The sequence below is a fragment of the Callithrix jacchus genome, chromosome 4 (genome assembly GCF_049354715.1).
Source record: "Callithrix jacchus isolate 240 chromosome 4, calJac240_pri, whole genome shotgun sequence".
Classification (NCBI taxonomy): domain Eukaryota; kingdom Metazoa; phylum Chordata; class Mammalia; order Primates; family Cebidae; genus Callithrix; species Callithrix jacchus.
Genome location: NC_133505.1, coordinates 39,249,056 through 39,268,894, shown reverse-complemented (window position 1 = coordinate 39,268,894; position 19,839 = coordinate 39,249,056). Strand labels below are relative to the sequence as shown.

Genomic DNA, 19,839 nt, shown 5'->3' with positions numbered 1-19,839 from the left:
ATGACAGATCAAAGAGAGAGAGAGTGAAACAGGAGAAAAAGGTAAAGAATACACTGACTGTCTCTCCTCCCCCAATCCTGATCATAGCCCCATTGGCTAATTTAGGATCAGTAAAGAGGCATGGGACATGGGCAGAGACATACTTGGAAGTGGTGTGTACATACTCAGAGGCGGGTGGAGGAATTTGAGCCATGGAAAGTTCCATTAGAGCATGGCTTTCTAATAGAGAATGAGAACATGTGAGATGGAAGCACATGGTCCTTTCATGAAGGGCGGGGTCAGAAAATGGGGGAAAAGAGCTGCAGGAGCCTGGGTTGGGTGGCAAATAGGGGTGGAGAAGATGCAGAAGATGCCAGAGGCTCAGGCTGTAGGGCTTCTCCTCACCTGTTTGAGGTATATGCTCTTCCCTGATGAGTTGGGTCCAGTGATGACTTTGACTCTTCCTTTGTCCCCACCACATTCTGTGGAGTTGGGCACAAAGGTTCGGGCACAGAGTTCCATCAGAGGATGTCTGCAGTGGGTGGAGAGGCACCTCACATAGCTTGTGGATCCAAATGGATGAACCCCCAGAAGATGGAGCCTTTGGACCCCTCATGTTTATTCTTCCACCTCTATTCTTACCTGCCATTCTGGATTCGTACCCCAAGGACTTGTGGGGAGTAACGGGGCCTTGAGTAGCCATAGTCCCGGGCAGCACTGGCAAGAGCCAGCAGGACGTCCAGGCGGGAGGCAAGGTCTAATACTCGGGTTAAGACAGCTGCTCGTGCTAGCACCTGGCACTGCAACTGGTACATCAGCAGCGTCTCCTGGTCTGAGAGGGGGTGAGGGAGGGAGCTGGAGGTCAGCTCCAGGGGAAAGTGAAGGAGAGGCAGAGGCCCCTAGAGGGATCTGGAAACAGGTATGCAGATAAAATCTGAGACCTGAAGACATTCAGAGGAAAAGACACAGAGTCAGAGTGAGAGAGACAGAGTAGGAAGAGAAGGGGCCTGTTGGAAACATTCCCAAGTTGCCCACTCTCCTCCTGCCCCTGGCTGCTGCTTTTTTAAAAACATCTTACAATGCACATAACCTCTGGCTCCTCCTCACCCCGGATCTCGCAGTGCAGGTCCCCCAGCAATGCATCCAGCTCCTTGGTTCGGGCACTACGATAGTGAAGCTTCTCCTCTGAGAGAAACTGGGTACAGGGGTTCAAAACTGTGGGCTTTGCATCTCTTGGTCCTCCTCCTCTTCCTCACCTTCCTAACCTCACCTCCAGCCCCTAACCCTGACTTCTCTTTCCTTTGCCTCAGTGCTGGTAAAGCTCAGAGTAAAACTACAGAGGAGAGAGCCCATACTGGGCAGTGCTGCTACGGGGTAAGGCCCTTCCTCAGCTGCTGACTCATTTTCCTCATCACTCACCTACAAAGGTTGAGGGTCTTACCATGAAGTCCAGTCCGTCAATCTCAAAGTCACTGGCCTCTACCATGGAAGACAGGCGAGGAATACAAAGAAGGAAGCCGATCTGGGGAGAGTAAAGAGGAGATACCCTACTCTCCTGCTTGGAGACTTACTGGACACCTCCTCTCCCTAGAGGAAGCTTAAGAGATCACTGTATCCCCACAAAAAGGTATTCATGTTCTTCAGGCTGCCCCATAAGTTTTCTTATCTACCAGTGTGTCTTTCATAAGCCTATCTCCCCCAAAAGACCTCTGAAGGCTACACCCACTCTCCTACCCTCACCAGAGGGATATAGATGACACTGCATGAAGGAATACGGGAGTCCAGATTCTCCAGCTCCTTGCGGGCAACCTCAGTGAGGAAATTGGGAAGTCCCATCAATCTTCGTTTTTCTACGAGGGTGGAAGACATGTGGTTATCAAAAGTGAGGCTCCTGCCCTGGTTTCTATGAAGATCCCCAGCTGTGGTGACCACCTGCCAAGGATGGTAGTCCGTCCCTGCGCAGGGCTCAAAGGCCCATCCGCACCCAACACTCACTCTCATCAATTTCAGGATCTATGTTGGGGAGCACTGTGAAGCGATTTTCAGCAAGACTGCCCTCAAAGTCTACCTGAGGAGGTAAGAAGTACTGATTCTTAGCACCCGGTACCCTCTCTGTCCTGTTCCTCAGCTCTCCTTGGGCCCCAATTCTCCCTGCAGTCCTGCTTTAACTCTCACCCTCCAGCTACTTCCCTGAATTTCTGCCACCTCCTCTCACCATCCTATTCTTTAACTACCCAACTGACTTCAATAACTCCCATGCTTCCCCATCTCGCACACTGCATTCCCTGGGCTCCAGTCCCTCTCCTTTCTCTCCCTGACCTCCCTGGGTGCACTCGCTCTTTCCATCCACTCACTACTTTCCCAATGAGGCTGGCGATGTGGTGCAGGTCATCAGAGAACTCTTGAGCAATGTCCCGAAAGAGCTGGATGGACTGCGGCAGGGAGCAGCAGGCATCCCTCAGGCCCAAGGCACTGTACACCGTCTGTGAGAGAAACACAACAAGGAGGGCAGCCCATATGCAGCTTGGGCTGAGGTGAGGGTAGGGACAAACTCAGAAGAACAAAGACCAGCAGAGAAGATCACAAGAACAAAGCCGGAAGATCTCAAAGGCAAAAAGAAACAGTGAGACAGAAAATGGCATCTGTAAAATTCGATGCCAGGCAGTGTACTAAACCCTGCAGCTACAAAGACAATTAAAATATGGTCCTGGCCAGGCACGGTGGCTCACACCTGTAATCCCAACACTTTGAGAGGCCAAGGTGGGAGGATCACCTGAGGTCAGGAGTTTGAGACCAGCCTGGCCAATGTGGCAAAACCCCATCTCTACTACAAATACAAAATCAGCCGGGCATGGTGGCATATGCCTGCAATCCCAGCTACTCAGGAGGCTGAGGCAGGAGAATCACTTGAACCCAGGAGGTGGATGTTGCAGTGAGTCAAGATTGTGCCATTGCACTCCAGCCTGGGCAGCAAGAGTGTAACTCCAACTCAAAGTAAATAAAATAATTAATAAAAAATGAAAAAATTAAATAGATGGACCAGGTTACAGAACTAAATACACACATACAGACATATATATATATATATATATGCATTTATTTATTTATTTATTTTTATTTTTTTAGATGGAGTTTTGCTCTTGTTGCCCAGGCTGGAGTGCAATGGCATGACCTCGGCTCACTGCAACCTCTGCCTCTCAGGTTCCAGCGATTCTCCTACCTCAGCCTCCCAAGTAGCTGGGATTATAGGCATGTGCCACCACACCCAGCTAATTTTTTTGTATTTTTTGTAGAGACAGGGGTTACTCTATGTTGGTCAGTCTGGTCTCAAACACTCGACCTCAGGTGATCTGCCTGCCTTAGCCTCCCAAAGCGCTGGGATTATAGGCATGAGGCACCGCGCCTGGCCAGAACTAACTAAAATTACCAAGGAAGTTCAGAGAGTAAGACTAAAACAGAATAAGATAGTTTGAGATGTCTTTGCAGAGAAAAGGAAATAAGGTGGATCTTAAGGCTATTCAAAAGGCAGGCAGGCAGGCATTGTATATGAGTGAGAGCATAGGCTAATAAGTAGAGGTAGGAATAAGAGCTAATTTTTTTTTTAAAGACAGAGTTTTGCTCTCCCAGGCTGGAGTGCAATGGTGCCATCTCAGCTCACTACAACCTCTGCCTTTTGGGTTTAAGCTATTCTCCTGCCTCAGCCTCTGGAGTAGCTGGTACTACAGGTGTGCACCACCATGCCCAGCTAATATTTGTATTTTTAGTAAAGATGGGGTTTCACCATGTTGGCCAGGATGGTCTCAATCTCTTGACCTCATGATCCACCCACCTCGGCCTCCCAAAGTGCTGGGATTACAGACGTGAACCACCGCACCTGGCCAAGAGCTAATATATACTGACTGTTTGCAACATGCCAGGCAATGTTCTAACAATTTACATATGTTAATTTCATTCACTCCTCAAAATGCTCCTATGAGGTAGGTACAAGCATTACCTCCATTTTACAGAGGAGCGATCTGAAGCCCAAAGAGATGATGTAATTTTTTCAGGGTCTCACGGTGAGTAAAGAGAAGAGCTGGGATTTGAACTCGGGTGTCTGGCTTTTAACCACTGTACCATTCTGAGTAGGGACACAGTGGGTATTCTAAGCAGAGTAATTAATGCAAAGCCTGCTGTGGCTGAAGCAGAGCATAAATTTTAACAAGTGATAAGGGGAGATATAAACAGTCATATGTATCTGCTCATATTTCTAAAAATGGTAATTTCTAGCCAGGCATGGTAGCTCATGCCTGTAATCCCAGTACTTTGGGAGGCTGAGGCAGGCAGATCACTTAAGGTCAGGAGGTCGACACCAGTCTGTCCAACATGGTGAAACCTGTCTCTACTAAAAATATATAAACTAGCCCGGTATAGTGGCATATGCCTGTCATCCCAGCTACTTGGAAGGCTGAAGCAGGAGAATCGCTTGAACCTGAGAAGCGGAGGTTACAGTGAGCCGAGATCGTGCAACTGCACTCCAGCCTGCGCAACAGAGACTCCATTTCAAAAAAAAAAGGAAATTATGTGTCAGGTATATACTGCAGATAATGAAACCAGGTTTCTCACTGTCATAGAAAGAAGTTACAAATGAGGAAAGGAAGAAACCTAGAGTAAACTCTGTGGCATTTGACTGGAATCAGAGGTGTCATGATGAACTCATGGGTTATATAGATAGGTACAGGAATACAGACATGTATGCATGGGTATACATACACATATTTCCTAATTCTGTCTGTGAAGAGAACCTAAAAGAAGTGTTTTTTTTTTGACAGAGTCTCAAAGTTTTTTTTGACTTGATTTTTTTGACAGAGTCTCACTCTGTCACCCAGTCAGGAGTGCAGTGGCACTATCTCAGCTCACAGCAACCTCTGCCTCCCAGGTACAAGCTGTCTTACTGTCTCAGTCTCCTGAGTAGCTGGGACTACAAGTATGCATCACCATAGCCAGCTAACTTCGGTGATTATTATTATTTTGAGATGGAGTCTCGCTCTGTTGCCCAGCTGGAGTGCAGTGGCACAATCTTGGCTCACTGCAACCTCTACCTCCTGAGTTCAAGCGATTCTCCTGTCTCAGCCTCCCAAATAGCTGGGACTACAAGTACATACCACCACATCCAGCTAATTTTTCATATTTTTAGTAGAGATGGGGTTTCACCACATTAGCTAGGATGGTCTCAATCTCCTAACTTCATGATCTGCCCATCTCGGCCTCCAAGAGTGCTGGGATAACAGGCGTGAGCCACCACTCCCAGCTAAACTTTGGTATTTTTTGATAGAGATGGAGTTTCACTATGTTATCAAGGCAGGTTTCTAACTTCTGGGCTCAAGCAATCCTCCCACCTCAGCCTCCCAAAGTGCTGGGATTACAGGCATGAACCACCACACTTGGCCCAGATCATGGTTCTAATACCATTCTCCAAAAAGTAACAAGGCTCCTTGGAGAAACTGATTCCAGGGCTGGTGCAAGGAAAATACAAGATGAGTCTGGAGTAAAAAACTAAAAAAGGAAATGCTCAAAATAAGAACAAAATAAAATAAAGGCTGAGCACAGTGGCTGACACCTATAATCCCAGCACTTTGGGAGGCTGAGGCAGGCAGATCACAAGGTCAGGAGTTCGAGACCAGACTGGCCAATATGGTGAAACACTGTCACTACTAAAAATACAAAAATTAGCCAGGCGTGGTGGTGGGCACCTGTAGTCCCAGCTACTCAGGAGGCTGAGGCAGGAGAATCAGTTGAACCCAGAAGGTGGAGGTTGCAGTAAGCAGAGATAGTGCTACTGTACTGCAACTCCAGCCTGGCGACAGAGTGAGTGAACCAACCTGGGTGACATGGTGATCCCCATCTCTATAAAAGGCCGAGCGCCATGGCTCACACCTGTAATCCCAGTACTTTGGGAAGCCAATGAGGGCAATCATGAGGTCAAGAGATCGAGATCATCCTGGACAACATGGTGAAACTCCCATCTCTACTAAAGTTACAAAAATTAGCTGGGCGTAGTGGTGCACACCTGTAGTCCCAGCTACTCAGGAGGCTGAAGCAGGAGAATCACTGAACCCCAGAGGCAGACGTTGCGGTGAGCCAAGATCGAGCCACTGCCCTTCAGCCTGAGCGACTGAGCAAGACTTTGGTGGCTCAAACCTGTAATCCCAGCACTTTGGGAGGCCAAGGCAGGTGGATCACCTGAGAGCAGGGGTTCGAGACCAGCCTGACCAATATGGAGAAACCCTATCTCTACTAAAAATACAAAATTAGCCCAGTGAGGTGGAGCAGGCCTGTAATCTCAGCTACTTAGGAGGCTGAGGCAGGAGAATTGCTTGAACCCGGGAGACAGACGTTGCAGTGAGCCAAGATCATACCAGTATACTCCAGTCTGGGTGACAGAGCAAGACTCTGGCTCAAAAAAAAAAAAAAAAGAGGGTGGAAGAAAATTGGACAGCATGTCTAGGGTATAGACAATCTGAAACACAGGCTGAGGGGCTTTACCTGAACTTCTGGGATTCAAGAAGGAAAGCCTTACCTTGTAGAGAACCTGCCAGTCGCTGACCTTGGTGTGGGACAACTTCATGCGTTTCAGAATCAGCTACAGTCAGACAAGATTACAGCTACTGTTTTCCCTACCCTCACTCTAATGACCCTCAAGAAGCCCAACACCCAGTTTCAGCCTTCAACCTCCTTCCCCACCTCCCTGCCCTCCACCTTGGGCTCACAGGAACGTTCTTGATATGACCCAGGAGTCGATGCAGCATCTGAGCCATGTCCAGATTCTGGGGCAGCAGGAAAAACTGAATGACGTCCAGACGAGAATTGAGTTCCCCCAGGTCATGAGTTGGACGCGTGAACCACAGCCTGGAAGTGAAGGTTAGGGTGGGGTACTAGAAATTACACCTGTTCTCATCATCTTGATCTAAAGTTGCCAAAAAGTGTGTTGCAGTCCCTGGGGATCGTGGCAATATGTATCCACAATGTGCTATGGGAATGTAGTGGCAAGTGCAGTGTCCTATCCATGCAGGTGTGTTTACATGTATCCACTGAAAATTACTAGACGTGACCATAATTGTGTCTACATATCACAGTTTCAGTGGATAAGACCGTGTGTCATTCCATGTGGATATGGAATGAAGCTTGTCAATATTTTAGGAAAGCAGTGTGTTGAGGTATTTGTGTGCCAACGCTGCAGCTCGCTCTGCGGCTAAGGGACGGTGAGTCAGTATGAGTTTGCATGTCTCTATTTAGCTGTGAAAGTGTCTCTGGGTAACAGCAACAAATATTCATCTTTTCGTATTCTTCCTGTGAAAACATAACTTGTCCCATTAGGAATGATAAGCCTTTCATTCATAACAATGGTCAACTTTGCAGAGAAAAAAGGTTTGGGGAGGGATATTTAAGGGGCTTCAACAATCATGTCTTATTCTTTTTTTTTTTTTTTTTTTTCAGATGGAGGCTCGCCGTGTTGCCAGGCTGGAGTGCAGTGGTACGATCTCGGCTCACTGCAACCTCTGCCTCCTGGGTTCAAGCGATTCTCCTGCTTCAGCCTCTTGAGTAGCTGGGACTACAGGTGTGTGCCACCATGCCCAGCTAATTTTTGTATTTTTAGTAGAAATGGGGCTTCACCATGTTCGCCAGGATTGTCTTGATCTCTTGACCTCCCAAAGTGTTGGGATTACAGGCGTGAGCCACCATGCCCAGCCTAGTGTCTTATTCTTAAATTGGCTGATGGACACAATAGACATTTGTATTATTATTATTTTCTTTGAGATGGAGTCTCACTCTGTTGCCCAGGCTAGAGTACAGTGGCACAATCTTGGCTCACTGCAACCTCTGCCTCCCAGGTTCAAGTGATTCTCGTGTCTCAGCCTCCTGAGTAGCTGGGATTACAAGGGTGTGCCACCATGCCTGGCTAATTTTTGTATTTTTAGTAGAGATGAGGTTTCACCATGTTGGCCAGGCTGGTCTTGAACTCTGAACCTCAGGTGATCCACCTTCCCCCGCCTCCCAAAGTGCTGGGATTATAGGCATGAGCCACCATGCCGGGCTAATTATTTACATCTTTTTGTGTGTTGGAGATATTTCCAAATAAATTAAAATAAATTCATATACAGAAATAAATGTCATCTATTTTTGTCTGATTCTGTGTTTGTCTAATTCTAGGTAACCCTGTCTCCTTATTGGCTATGAAGAGTGTGAGACTCTGTAAGGACTTGTGAGCCTACAGATATTTTTCTAGATAGAGCAAGCAACTAAGCTTGCCATTTTATATAAGAGCCAACATGTGCACACACTAGGGCCTGAAGATTTGCTTCTTACATTGTAGTCTATGGCCAGTTACTTTGGGTTAGAACACTCCAGATTAGAGTGAAGCAGATCATCCAGTGGCTTCAAGGGTGGGTTTCAGGTTCCTCTGCTCCTTGGTTATTGAGGGCTCCCGCCAGGCAGTGTAAGCCAGTCTGTAAATACCCATCCCCACCTTAGAAGGCACATGAGCTACACTAAACATTTAGATATCTCTGACTCATGTCCTGCTAGTACTGGGAAAGACTTCAGTTAAGCCAAACTTCCTAATTTTACAACTGCAAAAATGAGGCCCTTAAAAGATAAGTAACTTGCCCAAAGTCATACTGCTAATGAGAACAGCTAAGTCTCAAAATCAGGTCTCTAGACTGCTAGGACAGTGCTCTTTAGAGCATATTGTGACATTCAGTCACATTCTTTGTGGCCTGTCTAGCTTTTAGTTTTTGAACTCCTGGCCTCAAGCAATCCTTCTGCCTCAGCCTCCCAAAGTGCTGGGATTACAGGTGTGAGCCACCACATCTGGCCCTCTATTATTATTATTTACATCTTTTTGTGCGTTAGAGGTATTTCCTAATAAATTAAATTTATACACAGAAATATTAATAAATGTGTAATCTCTCCTTAGTTTATTAGATTATATGATGATTCTTCAAAATTTTTTTTTCTTTTTTTGAGGCTGGAGTGCAATGGTGCCATCTCGGCTCGCCGCAACCTCCACCTCCTGGGTTCAGGCAATTCTCCTGCCTCAGCCTACTGAGTAGCTGGGATTACAGGCACACGCCACCATGCTCAGCTAATTTTTTGCATTTTTAGTAGAGACGGGGTTTCGCCATGTTGACCAGGATGGTCTAGATCTCTTGATCTTGTGATCCACCCACCTCGGCCTCCCAAAGTGCTGGGATTACAGGCTTGAGCCACCGCGCCCGGTGATTCTTCAAGTTATATGATCTCATGCCCTGTCTGATTCCATCTAGGGAATATGCACTCCTCCCCCACCTTAAATCCAGTGCTCTTCTCCACTGAGAATTCTCTCCCTCCCGTCTGTGGTTGAGATTAGAGATCTGCACCTGAAGCCCCAGAGAATGTGTGGGTAATTAAATTACCCTGCTGATTACCTGGAGATGCTGATTACCTGATTACCCTGCTGATTACCTAGAGATGACCTCAGAGATTATCCTAAATTAACCCCTACAAGATACACATTGCAGGGGGAGGTGAGGTAGGGAAAGAATTGTGCACCTGAGGCTAGCAAAGGTTTCCACTCTGAGTGTTCAGAGATGATGTTACCGGTGTGTTTTCATTTGTGTATTGTGTTCACACATTGAGTGCTACAATATACAAGACCATGTGTCAGACACTGAGGTAACAGGAATGGTCACTAGACAGAGTTCATAGCTATGGAGGCAAGAAGATTCACTGACTGCTAATTCTAACCTGATGTGACAGTGCAACTAGAAAAACATAAGCAAGCATTATGTGAGCACAAGAAAGGTGCATATCAACTCCTTACAGGTACCTGTAAAAGCCAGAGGGTAACAGTTGGGTTGCACCTTGAAGAGGATGCAAGTTTTTTTGTCTTTAGACAGAGTCTCACTCTGTTGCCCAGGCTAGAGTGCAGTGGGGCAATCAGGGTTCACTGCAACCTCCGCCTCCTGGGTTCAAGCGATTCTCCTAACTCAGCCTCTTAAGTAGCTGAGACTAGAAGCAAGTGCCACAACACTCAGCTAATTTCTGTATTTTCAGTAGAGATGGAGTTTCACCATGTTGGCCAGGCTTGTCTCGATCTCCTGACCTCAAATGATCTGCCGGCTTCAGCCTCCCAAAATGCTGGGACTATAGGCGTGAGCCACCACACCCGGCCTGGATGTAAAATTTTGATAGGTAGAGAACAAGTAAAAGACTTTCCAGAAGGAACAGGATAAACACAGGCATGACATGTTTCCATAAGGGCAACTGGCCCTAAATGACTAGAATATAAGTTAGATCCAGTAGGAAAGGACTTAGAAGGGGCTTGGGAAGGTGAGCCTAGAAATTAAAATTGGAGTAAATGTGATGACCCTGAATACCATATACTGCTAAAGATGCTAATCTTCATCCTGAAGGTAATGGAAAAACTTCCTGAGGTTTGTTATTTTCTTTCTACTTATGCTATTTGAAAAGTGGAGTGACAGCCAGGTTCACGCCTGTAATCCCAGCACTTTGGGAGGCCAAGGCGGGCAGACTGCCAGAGGTCAGGAGTTCAAGACCAGCTTGACCAATGTGGCAAACCTCGTCTTTAATAAAAATACAAAAATTAGCTGGGCATGGTGGTGGGTGCCTGTAATCCCAACTACTCAGGAGGCTGAGGCAGGAGAATGGCTTGAACCCAGGAGGTGGAGGTTGCAGTAAGCCCAGATTTCATCACTGTACTCCAGCCTGGATGACAATAAGATTCCATCTCAGAAAAACACCCCCTCCCCCCAAAAATGTGGAGTGACATACTTAGATCTCTGTTTTGGAATGACAGGTTTTTTCTTTCTAACTCACATGAACTGACAGAATGATAGGTATTTTAGAATGAAAAGGGTGGATTGGAAAAAGAAGAGACTGGGGCAGAGACACTAATTTTTAGGCAAAAGCAATGCTCAACGTTAAAAATGATGATGACCAGAATTAGAGCAGTGGAAAGAGACAGAGATAGTTGGGGGGAGACATTTCAGGATAGAATCAATAGGGCTTAGTGAATAGTTGAATATAATAGATGAGGGAGAAGCATCAGTCCAAGGTTCATGACTTGAGAAGGTGTACTGCCAGCAATGCCATTAACCAGCAAAGGGAATGCAGGAAGAGGAACAGATCTGGTGGGCATCAGTTTGGATGCTCTGAGTTTGAGCTGCCTGTGAAAACTGCAGGTGGTGATATGCAATTAACATTCACATATGGAGTTCAAAACTAGAGACGCAAATTTGAAGTCATCACAGAAATTTGAAGTGTGTTTTCTATAACTAAAGATAACCATGCTAACATAGCCATGTGTTATGTTAGCTTTTTTTTTTTTTTTTTTAAGACAGAGTCTCGCTCTGCCGCTCAGGCTGCAGTGCAGTGGTGCAATCTCAGCTCACTGCAACCTCCACCTCCTGGGTTCAAGCAATTCTCCTGCATTAGTTTCCCGAGTAGCTGGGATTATAGGCACTTACCACCACAGCCAGCTAATTTTTGTATTTTAGTAGAGACAGGGCTTTACCATGTTGGCCAGGCTGGTCTCAAACTCTTGACCTCCAGTGATTCACCCACCTCGGCCTCCCAGAGTGCTGGGATTACAGGTGGAGCTATCATGCCTGGCCTTACATTTTTTTTCTGCTGCCTGTATGTGTGCAAGTCTATATATCATCAATGGGTATAGGTGAATCTGTGCTGAAAACAAAAAAATAACATGAATACCAGCTACTATATAAGGCTGTTATAAGGATGAAATGCATTTAGCCAGTGCTCGTGCTCAGTAAAGGGCGGTTGTTTTATTACTACTAGGTGGGGTGGTGTGTGAGAATCCAAATACTGCCATTAGTAGGCTTTAGTATGTAGTGTGTACATGGAATTCATACATTAGTCTATATTATGTGTGGGATACTCACTCACCTGAGTAGCTTCTCTCCCCACTTACAGCGGCATCTGTTGAGAATTCCTGTGAGGGATAAGTCAGGGAGTGAACTTGTTACAAGGCAGGGGCAGGGAATGGAATATATACATGTGTCTAAGCTGAGGCATCCAGGTCAGAGGTGTTGATTGTTGAGGAGGTTGGCCTGGGAGGGCACAAGACTGGTGCCTGGCCACAAATATGAGTTGGGATTGCTGTACATGGAGATGGGGAAAGGGATGGAAACTCACAGGGACACAGCCAGAAAAATACACAAAGCAAGTGGAGTTAAAATTCAAGGGCCTTCCCACCCACCCCCCACCAAAAAAAAAAAAAAACCCCAAAAACTCAAGAGCAGCTGGGCACGGTGGCTCATGCCTGTAATCCCAGCACTTTGGGAGGCCGAGGTGGGCAGATCACCTGAGGTCAGGAGTTCAAGACCAGCCTGACCAACATGGAGAAACCCCATCTCTACTAAAAATACAAAATTAGCCGGGCATGGTAGTGCATGCCTGTAATCCCAGCTACTTGTGGGGCTGAGGCAGGAGAATCGCATGAACCCGGGAGTTGGAGGTTGCAGTGAGCTGAGATTGCACCATTGCACTCCAGCCTGGGCAACAAGAGCAAAACTGTCTCAAAAATAAAAATAAAAGCCAGGTGCAGTGGCACATGCCTGTAATCTCAGCACTTTGGGAGGCTGAGGCAGGCAGATCACAAGGTCAGGAATTTGAGACCAGCCTGGCCAACATGGTGAAAACCCTATTTTGGTCTCTACGAAAAATACAAAAATTAGCCGGGCATGGTGGCACACACCTGTAATCCCAGCTGCTCAGGAGGCTGAGGCAGGAGAATCACTTGAACCCATGAGGAGGAGGTGGCAGTGAGCTGAGATCACATAACTACACACTCCAGCCTGGGCAACAGAGTGAGGGACTTCATATCTAAATAAATACATAAATAAATAAAATAAAAATTTAAAAAACTCAAGAGCTGGCCAGGCATGGTGGCTCACATCTATAGCACTTTGGGAGGCCAGGGCAGGTGGATCACTTGAGCTCAGGAGTTTGAGACCAGCCTGGACAACACGGTGAAACACCATCTCTACTATATATACAAAAAAATTAGCTGGGCATGGTGGTGCAGGCCTGTATTTCCATTTATTGGGAGGCTGATGTATCATGAGGCAGAAGAATCACTTTAACCCAAGAGGCAGAGGTTGCAGTGAGCCAAAATTGGGCCACTGCACTCTAGCCTGCATGACAAAGAGAGATTCTACCTTAAAAAAAAAAAAAATGTAAGAGCCCAACACACATATGTAAAAACTGGACACAACCTACTGAGATATGATTTGGGAAGATGTCCCTAATATACCCTAAAGCCAGAGACAACTGATACTCTATACAAATCAAATAGGCAGTTATACAGTTAAAAAACTCTCCTATATACACAAGGCCTCCCAAAGTCCCTCACAGGTAGCAATCCATTCATATAAACCCAGGGAAGGAACACAGAATTGGTAAAGTAATGACTCACAAGCAACAACATTGTACAGCCACAGAGTATGAGGAGATGCTGAAGCTCAGGGTGAGTACAAAGAGGATAAGAAAGTTGGATTATCGTGGAAGAAACGTCTGACAATGAGAGTGAAGTGGGAAGAGAGGCTGGGACACATCTTTGGAGCCAATTGCTTTTCTGGTAGGTCTCTGTAATGTAAGGCATGGGGAACACCTACCAAAGAGGCTGAGCCCCTCCTTCAGTCCACTGGCCACTTTGTATACTGAAGGGTGAGATTCGCTCTTAAAGATCTGCAGAACACTGTCAAGGAGAAATGGAGGAGTTTGGGGTAACTTGGATTTGGAAGGGAATGAGGATTGAGGACTGAGAAAATGGAATGGGAACAGGGGATATCCTCAGGCTGGAGTGCTGTGGTGCAATCTCAGCTCACTGCAACCTCCACCTCCTGGGTTCAAGCTATCCTACTGCCTCAGCCTCCTGAGTAGCTGGGATTACAGGCACAAACCAACACACCTGCTAATTTTTGTATTTTTAGCACAGATGGGGTTTCACCATATTGGTCAGGCTGGTCTCAAACTCCTGACCTCAGGTAATCCACCCACCTCGGCCTCCCAGAGTGCTGGGATTACAGGTATGAGCCACCGCATCCGACCGAGATCACATCTTGATGTAAGGTTTGTCCCTTACTTTTCTTTGCCTCAGTTTCTCCTCATAGAAAGTAAGGCTAATACCTTTATGCTTTACGCTTTTCTTCCTCTCTTCCCCTCAAAGCCCCCCTTCCCTTTCCTTCAAGGAGAGAGATCTTAATAGCCCCAGGATTAGGGAAACTAGAGCCTCATTAGGATTATTGGGGCATTAAACTTAATTCCTCTCCCTCCCCAGAGACAGCAGCATGCCTCCACCTCTTTACCTGTAAGTGTCTTGATCTAAGTTCACCAGATGAGTCCTGAGGACAGAAAACAAGCAGGAAGGTGGCTGGAGTATGAGGGGTCTGAGTTCATTCCAAAACTCTACCTCCATTGTCCCCCTCTCTGAATAGTGCCCAGTCTTCTTCCCAAAATTCCGCACCTCCTTAGGTTCTCCTGGGTGTCCTAGAGCACTTTACCCACTAGGTCACAGCCACATCCTCACCCCTCTCCCACTTTACTTTTCAGGACTCCCAATCCCACATTACTTTGGTTGGGGTTGGGGTGAATCACCTACAACACAAATTTCTTAAAGGCCAGGATGGGGACGCTGACGTTATAGTCTTCCAGTTCAACCCCGATTCTTCTTCGACCCAGGAACTTCAGCAGCCCTCCAAGTGCTCGAACCTGGGAGAGGATCAGCAATGAAGTGGGGGTAAATCTTAATCTCCTGGGGGCTGTAGAGCACGAGGGAAAGCTATTCTTTTCTGGGGCTAGGCCAGTACCCCCCAGAACTCAGCCCTAGCACTGGGGTTCTTGTGCCTTTCTCCAACCTGCCGCCTCCCAGCCCTTATTTCCCAGCACCAATCTCACTGTGAGGAGGCAGTCAAAGGGAATAATGGAGGAGAGGAAGAGGATTTTCTCAGTGGCAGTCATGGAGTCTGGGATGAAGGAGTAGTTTCCAGAAAGGAGGCGTTGTTTGCTTATCTCCAGACCTATTTGAGGGAGGCAAGCAAAGGGAAAGGTCTTGTAGCTCAATTTTTTCACCCCATTTTAAGAATGAAACAATAGAAGCCAGAGAGATGATTTGACTTGCCCAAGCTCACATGAGCAGTTAACGGAAAGCTAAAGCAAGAACCAAATTTTCAGACTCTTAGTCTAATTCTCTTCTTATTCTTTTTTTTTTTACGGGGTCTTGCTATGTTGCCCAGGCTGGAGTGCAGTGGCTATTCACAGGTGCTATCCTACTAGTGATCGGCACCGGAGTTTTGACCTGCTCCGTTTCTGACCTGGGCCGGTTCACCACTCCTTAGGACCTGGTGGTCTCCCACTCCCGGGAGGTTACCATATCCATGCCGAACTTAGTGTGGACACCCGATCAGCACAGCGCACTACAGCCCAGACTCCTGGACTCAAGAGATCCTCCAGCCTCAGCCTCCCAAGTAGCTGGGACTACAGGCACATGCCATCACACCCAGCTTCTCTTCTTATGCTACATACAATATAAAGATACTTGGCTGAAAGCACAACCTGAGAAAGATAAATGGCTGAGGAAAGTAAGATATCTGTCTCAAATTGGGGATTTTGGCCAAAAAGATGGTATTAATAGAGGAACTAATAACACTAATGCCTTAATATCTAATTAGGATGGTACACTCCCTGTTCTTATTGTAAACCTAGGAAGGTTATAGAAGTGCCTTATGGATCATAAGGGTCACTGAGGCAGTGCCTTTTGGTTTTGTGATAAAAAAGCTTAAGTTAATGGGGAAAATCCCATCAATAAAATCTGTCCAAAAAGTGTCATCACTTCTCAGGGGAGGCCCTCATCCCTAGACATGTCTCAATCAGAGGCTTCACAATAAGCTGCAGATCATTAAAGGGTAGGGAGCAGGAGAGATCTTTCAGGGACTGGTCATAGGGCAGGAGGAGCACAAAGGTTTATGATGAGATAAGGCGGAGGGGAGAGCTGTGATGATGAAGGTAGAGTCTGGGGGAAAGGATGGAACACAGGAACAGGGAGTTGGGCAAAGCAAAAGGAAGGAAATACCAAAATCCACACTTGGCAAAAATATGATTTCAGGTCTCTTAGGCTCTCTGTGCTCCTGGGAGGCTGTGGGGAAGCAAAGAAAAGGCTATCATTCTGTACATCTCAGTCCTTCTACCTTTGTCTGACACTCCCTCTCACACAATTCTAGCCCCCTGGAACATTCCATACATGAGTCCTTCCCCATTTTCCCTCTCTCCTTTACCAAGTCCTTACCAAGCTTTCCCAGAAACCGAGTCATATTCTCATCCTGTTTGGCACTCGTAACAACAGATTGGGGATTGATCTCGTCCAGAACTTGGAAGAATAGAGACCAAATGAGTTAAAGGATCTGTCTTTGACTATGAGAAAACCCATAGCCCTCCTCTTCCTACTCCTATCCTCAAAAACATTTCCTCCCTAGGAATAGGGAGTACTCTGCGTATTGGGAACATAGGTAGAAGTTAGGAATAAGATTTAGAAAATTAGTAAGAGTGATGGGATGATGGGAGGGAAGAAGTGTGCTCTGGATATTGTCACTGGACTATAAACCCCTGGAGAACAAACATGACTGATTTGCCCAGGACTATATCTGCAGCACCTGAAACATTGTGAATACCTCACAAATACTTCTGGCCGGGTGCAGTGGCTCATGCCTGTAATCCCAACACTGGGAGGCCAAGACAGGCAAATCACTGGAGGCTGGGAGCTCAAGACAAGCCTGGTCAATGTGGTGAAACACCATCTCTACCAAAAATATAAAAATTAGCCAGGTTTGGCAGCACATGCCTGTAATCCCTGCTACTCAGGAGGCTGAGGAAAAAGAATCACTTGAACCTAGGAGACAGAGATTGTACCACTGCACTCCAGCCTGATCAACAGAGTGAGACACTGTCTCAAAAAAAAAAAAACAAACTCACAAATATTTGTTAAATAATGACATGAATTCCTAAGAACAACAGATGGAGCTTCTGTGAGGCAACTATATATTGAGTCAGTGCTATAGTTTGAATATGATTTGTCCCCACCAAATCTCGTGTTGAAATTTAATCCCCAGTGTGATAGTGTTGGGAGATAGGGCCTCGAAGGAGGTGTTTGGGTGATGGGAGTAGATTTCTCATAAACAGATTAATCCTCTTCCTGGAGTATGTTTGTGGGTATGTGTGAGTGGTTCTCACTCTATTAGTTCCTGAGAGAGCTGATTGTCAAAAAGATCCTGGCATCTCCCTTCCCCTTGCTTTCTCTCTGACATGGGACCTCTATACACCCTGCCTTCCCTTCTTCCATGAGTTGAAGCAGCCTAAGGCCCTCATCAAAAGAAGATGCCCAATTTTGAGCTTTCTGACCATCCAGAATCATGAGCCAAATAATTTTTTTTTTTTTTTGGCTGAGCATGGTGGTTCATGCCTATAATCCCAGCACTTTGGGAGGCCGAGGCGGGTGGATCACCTGAGGTCAGGAGTTCGAGACCAGCCTGACCAACATGGAGAAACCCCATCTCTACTAAAAATACAAAATTATCCAGGCAAGGTGGTGCATGTCTGTAATCCTAGCTACTCAGGAGGCTGAGGCAGGAGAATCGCTTGAACCTGGGAAGTGGAGGTTTCGGTGAGCTGAGATTGCGCCACTGTACTCCAGCCTGGACAACAAGAGCGAGACTTCAACTCAAAAAAAGTTTTTTATTTTTTTAAATTACCCAGCCTCAGGTATTCATTTACAGCAATACAAAATACACTAGACAGTGAGGTAAGTTAATATAAGTGAAACATGACTGGGTGTGGTGGCTCATGTCTATAATCCCAGCACTTTGGGTGGCCAAAACCAGTCAATCACAAGGTCAGGAGTTCGAGATCACCCTCGCCAACATGGTGAAACCCGTCTCTACAAAAACAAAAAAATTAGCTGGGTGTAGTGGTGTATGCCTGTAATCCCAGCTACTGGGGAGGTTGAGGCAGGAGAATTGCTTGAACCCAGGAGGCAGAGGTTGCAATGAGCCAAGATGGCGTCACTACACTCCAGCCTGGGCAACAGAGCAAGACTCTGTCTTGGAAAACAACAACAACACATATTTTTTTTGTGTTTCGTGTGTGTGTGTGTGTGTGTGTGTGTGTGTCACACATTTCTAATCCCAAAGAGCAGAGGAATTCATGGTTCTGTCCCCACCTCTCTGGAGAAGCTTGAGGCTCTCGTGGTCTGGGGCATCTGGCATGAAGTGGATAGTGGAGTCACTAGTGTCATAGTAGGCAATGCCCAAGTATCCTGAATTCCACAGCACACACAGATGGATCTGTCCAGCAAGGAAGAAAGGAAACCACTATTTGAACCACTCATGAGCGTAAGGTTTGCCACGCCTTATGTAATTAAATAATTTAATCAAATCTCTGAGATAGGCATCATCACCCCATTTAGTGACTGTGAAAAAGCCACTCAGGAGGTAAGAGACATGCCCAGTTGTTTCCAACTCTCTTTTTTTTTTTCCGATGGAGCCTTGCTCTGCAGTCCAGGCTAGAGTACAATGCGCGCGATCTCAGCTCACTGCAACCTTCGCCTCCCAGGTTAAAGCGATCCTCCTGCTTCAATCTTCCCAGTAGCTGGGACTACAAACACGCGCCACCCCACACCCAGCTAATTTGTTTTGTGTTTTTAGTAGAGACGGGGTTTCACCATGTTGTAAGCAGGCTGGTCAGGAACTCCTGAGCTCAGATGCTCCGCCTGACACGGCCTCCAAAGTGCTGTGGAATTTGAGCCACCGCCCACGGCCCCCAACCCTCTCTTATTTATTTATTTAGAGATGGAGTTTCGCTGTTGTTACGCAGACTGGAGTGCAATGGCACTATCTCGGCTCACCGCAACCTCTTTCATCTGGGTTCAAGCAATTCTCCTGCCTCAGCCTCCCGAGTAGCTGGGACTACAGGCGCGCACCACCGTGCCCAGCTAATTTTTGTATTTTTAGTACAGACAGGGTTTCACCTTGTTGACCAGGATGGTCTCGATCTCTTGACCTCGTGATCCACCCGCTTTGACCTCCCAAAGTGCTGGGATTATAGGCGTGAGCCACTGCCCCCGGCCCACCCTCTTTTATTTTAACTTTCCATCCACTCTCCATTCAAGTTCCTACTCCCCTCAGAGACCTCGGCCAGTTCCTCCTCCTCGACTTCCTCTTCCTCGGCCCCCCCGGGGGCCGGCACTGCGACCGGGCTGGGGAAGCGGGTGGAGGCCTCTCTAGGTCCCGATCCCTGCGGCGTCCTGTTTGGGGTCGCTCCTAAGGAGGCCATGAGTCTGGAAGTTCTGCGGATGCAAAAAGTGAGGGCAGTTCAGAAGCAACTCTCCACGGAGGCCAGGTAGGGTGGCGCGCAGAAGGCAATGAACTGAGTACTTCTGCGACAGGGCTGCGGGGCAGGGCTGAGGGGCGTGGAGAGCTGTGGACGCGGGTCTGGGTGCATTTTGAGGGGGTGAATTATCGGGTATTTAACTAAAGCACAGATTGTGGGAAACTCCACGCGCCCCATCCTCATTTCTGTCACGCGGAGGTTGTACTTTGGAAGAGGTCTGAGGGGCCTGTGGAGAGAGTCGTGCGCGTCTTATCTCTCTGCCTCTGCTAAGCAACGCGCCAGGACCACAGCTTCACGCTCTTCCTCCTCCCCCAGCTGCCTCCATCGAAGCGTTTTCCCGCCTTTTCGGTCACCTACGTAGCGACACGCGAGAGAACGCACCACTGACCAACCGCCTAGAGTCTGCGGGAGGGACGCGCC

The 19,839-nt window shown here is 47.0% G+C and overlaps 1 protein-coding gene across 7 annotated transcripts in view; it reads right to left on the bottom strand.

The window, feature by feature from the left end:
• Positions 1-19,839, bottom strand: part of MSH5 (mutS homolog 5) — a 22,011-nt gene extending 2,172 nt beyond the window's left edge. For 3 of the 7 annotated variants that reach the window (XM_035295265.3, XM_078368818.1, XM_078368819.1), the window contains exons 1-19: positions 19,625-19,839; positions 19,219-19,375; positions 18,251-18,374; positions 16,325-16,405; positions 16,112-16,174; positions 14,938-15,059; positions 14,642-14,751; positions 14,349-14,384; positions 13,656-13,738; positions 11,926-11,971; positions 6,729-6,867; positions 6,539-6,601; positions 2,334-2,462; positions 1,975-2,047; positions 1,720-1,829; positions 1,421-1,501; positions 1,087-1,174; positions 622-811; positions 385-511 (exon numbers count right to left, since the gene is read on the bottom strand). In XM_035295265.3, the coding sequence (XP_035151156.3) occupies positions 385-511; positions 622-811; positions 1,087-1,174; positions 1,421-1,501; positions 1,720-1,829; positions 1,975-2,047; positions 2,334-2,462; positions 6,539-6,601; positions 6,729-6,867; positions 11,926-11,971; positions 13,656-13,738; positions 14,349-14,384; positions 14,642-14,751; positions 14,938-15,059; positions 16,112-16,174; positions 16,325-16,405; positions 18,251-18,374; positions 19,219-19,362 (1,809 nt within the window). In that variant the 5' untranslated portion in view covers positions 19,363-19,375; positions 19,625-19,839. The remainder of the gene's footprint in view (positions 1-384; positions 512-621; positions 812-1,086; positions 1,175-1,420; positions 1,502-1,719; positions 1,830-1,974; positions 2,048-2,333; positions 2,463-6,538; positions 6,602-6,728; positions 6,868-11,925; positions 11,972-13,655; positions 13,739-14,348; positions 14,385-14,641; positions 14,752-14,937; positions 15,060-16,111; positions 16,175-16,324; positions 16,406-18,250; positions 18,375-19,218; positions 19,376-19,624) is intronic. The other 4 variants (XM_078368815.1, XM_078368820.1, XM_035295268.3 and 1 more) reach the window with 3 other exon arrangements.